Raw genomic sequence first — 2944 nt, 5'->3', positions numbered from 1 at the left:
AAGAAATTTGTAGTTCTATAATGCTGTGGATATCTATTCATAAGCATAAAAAAAGTTTCAAATATCGGTACTTTTGACTGCAGGTTACATAAAAAGTGAATATAGTAGTGGTTGGTGTGAAAAGTCTAAACTAACCTTTCCTTATTTAAACAAGACTTGATGGATTTGTGGATGAGTAGAAATGAGAATCATTCATACTTCATACTTGTTGACCATGTTATTCACCAGTCAAGGGATGAGATTCACCATCTGCAATAAATTCAACCATCATTAATTTAAGCTTGTAATAACATCACAAATTATAAAATTATAAAATTATAAAATTGTAAAATTGTAAAATACCATAACCAAGGTTTGGATTTGGAGTTGAATTAACTTCTAAAGACGATTTTACCCCTCCTGAAACCTGCATATTAGTTGCAAAAAACAATATCATATCTCATACATACACTTTGAGTAATTAATTTATTATGTTAAACATACAAAATAAATAAATGATTAATAGAATTACAAAAATAACCTCATGAGGTGGAGAAGCATTAGAAGCTGCTGGTGTCTTCATATTTAAGTAGCAGAAGTTGCACCTGGTGTATGATTTTCAAGTTCAGGACTTTTTGTGGTATCATGCTCAAATCCCTTTTTTACACTCTCAACTACAACTATTTTCCTAATATTTTAAAAAAAAATCAAATTTGATTATTAAGTCATCAAATATAGGTTTATTAAAGAGATTTACAACCTTCTGAAATCATCAGCAACTGTTTTCTTGATGTTGTTTGAGAGTAAAACTCCACGCAGAGGCATCCTATCTATAACTGTCTCAATTGTATAACAATTTGTAATGTTTTTTTGTTACTTTTGCTTGAAATGTTCTCTTCCCTTGTGGATTATGTTACTCATTCAAATACACATTCTGTCTATCTACAAATAAAAAAAGTCAAAATGTCAAAACATAATCAGGAAAAAGTCAAAATAAAAATAAAATAAAAAACTCGTACTTGGTGGAAATTGGATATGACTTGGCATTTCCATTGGGGTATCAGTAGCACACACTGCAGTCAAAGTCAAACCTTGTTGTTCTTGACTTTTCAATCTCAACTAATTTCTCAAAGATAACTTCTCTAGTTTTCTTTCATCTCTTTCGTTTTCAGTTACAATCCCTAAAATCAAAATCAGTTAGCATAAATGTATAATCAGTACTGTAAGGTAATTGATTCATTGTGAAATTCACTTCAAGGATTGATTAAATTAAACATGTGAATATGTAGAACATGTTATCAAGTGCTTCAAGTTTCTTATTGCATCCACATATGAATATAAGAACACCTCCATGTTGTGGATGTAAAGTGCTTCCAGCCATTGAAAATCTTGCAGAAGGCCGTTCTCCTATTGTCATAACTTTAGTCCATGTAAAAGTTTTTGCACAAATGTTGGAAATATCAAGAAATAACATATCATAAAAAAATAATAAAAAAAACAAAACTTGATACTTCTGTTACATTACAATTTACATACCAAGATCAAACATGTATAAGTCATTATACAGATCTTCAGCATCAGTAAAACCTCCAAACACAAACAAATTCTTGCCTAGTGCAATGTTTGTATGCCCAGCTCTAGGTCGCAAAAGCTCACCATTGGTCACCAATTTTGTCCAAGTAAGTGTATCTATGAACAAGAATGTAGAAATTAGGTCATGACATTAAAAAATTGGTAGAAAAAGTCAAAATTGAAACCTGCATCAAGCATATGGACATCAGACATTTAATAGTTCTGTGTATCTTCTCCACCAATCACAATGATTTTTTTCCATGAGACACATGGATGGCTATTACGTTTGGCAGGTGGAATTCCAGTGGTTGCTACTCGCTTCCATAACATTGTCTCTGAAGAATACATATCCAATTCCCAAAGGTCCAATTCCTTGAAAGGCCATGGGGGAAAGAACCAAACCACGACAATAATCAATTAACCACAGTTTCAGTAAATAGTTCCCTTTGGCAGGTTACAATAAATTCATTTTAACTTCGAGAAACAACCATTTCTATGCTTCATAGAAGTTCTTTGTCGTTTTAAAGCAGCGGATTCACTCAATTGATAACTTAAATTGCAATAACAAATCGTCGGTATCTTAAATTCATACAAGAATATTGCGCTTATGAGGTTCTCTACCTAATCTGAAATACACCCACTCTCCACCACGAACAGGGGACCAAAACTCTAAAGTAAGGATGTCGTGACGTAAAGCACCACTTTTCAATGCAATCGTCTGCAATTGTCTCAAAATCGTTCAAAAATCGCAAAAAGAAATCAAGAATATGTTCATAAATGTTGAACTTACAAATGAAAAAACAAACACAGCGTCACAATTCTTTTTACAAAAACACACCTGACGTCAATCTACATTGGGTGGCTTGATCAATCCATTTTCTAAAGATGTTTCCTGTAAGATCAATATTGATTCTTCAATCGATCAATGATAGAGTTGCAAGGGGCCAAAAACTTCAATTTCTTATTTTCTTTTGTGGATTGAGTAATCAGAACTCTATCTTCGTAATCGTCTTCAAGCACCTATATATACCAAATGTTTATTAAGTTCCATTGTTTGAGAGAGAAGATGATTAGAATCAACCGATAGCTTTGTTGGTTAAGATTAATCAGAATGAAAAGATGATTAACAATATAGAACCCTAATCTAGAGACAATGTAATCGCGTAATAGCTGAGCCTGAGGAAGCCATTCATAAAGGATTTCAATCAAATATGTTGCAATCATCCTCATCGACTTATCAAAAATCGCTAATTAAGTGGTTGATTTATCGATTTCAACATGGAAAGTGTTTATTACAGACGGACGTTTTGTAATCAATCGAATTTGGAATGCGTTCAATCAATAGGGATTTGTTTTTCTTTAGGATGACATCATCCAGAATAATGTAGAATGA

At 32.3% G+C, this 2944-nt stretch overlaps 1 protein-coding gene across 1 annotated transcript; it reads right to left on the bottom strand.

Annotated features, from left to right (window-relative positions):
- Positions 1 to 564: 564 nt before the first annotated feature.
- Positions 565 to 1764, bottom strand: LOC145114080 (uncharacterized). Its single transcript, XM_079050088.1, has 7 exons — positions 1737 to 1764; positions 1516 to 1668; positions 1255 to 1398; positions 1156 to 1160; positions 909 to 921; positions 740 to 815; positions 565 to 667 (listed from the first exon to the last, which is right to left on the bottom strand). The coding sequence occupies exons 1-7, from the start codon at positions 1762 to 1764 to the stop codon at positions 565 to 567; spliced, it is 522 nt and encodes a 173-aa protein (XP_078906214.1).
- Positions 1765 to 2944: the final 1180 nt, after the last annotated feature.

This window comes from Lactuca virosa, chromosome 5 (assembly GCF_052849685.1).
Source record: "Lactuca virosa cultivar CGN04683 chromosome 5, Lactuca_virosa_CGN04683_v6, whole genome shotgun sequence".
In the NCBI taxonomy this organism is placed as follows: Eukaryota; Viridiplantae; Streptophyta; class Magnoliopsida; order Asterales; family Asteraceae; genus Lactuca; species Lactuca virosa.
The sequence above is the reverse complement of the archived record's forward strand: the minus strand, read 5'-3'. Positions and strand labels throughout refer to the sequence as shown.

Bases quoted from the DNA above. Each gene is read 5' to 3' on its own strand.
- LOC145114080 (XM_079050088.1), bottom strand. From the start codon at position 1,764: ATGTCTGATGTCCATATGCTTGATGCAG. The intron at 1,669-1,736 runs GTTTCAATTTTG...TCTTGTTCATAG, and splicing joins TGTCCATATGCTTGATGCAG to ATACACTTACTTGGACAAAA. The intron at 1,399-1,515 runs GTATGTAAATTG...CATGGACTAAAG, and splicing joins CTTATACATGTTTGATCTTG to TTATGACAATAGGAGAACGG.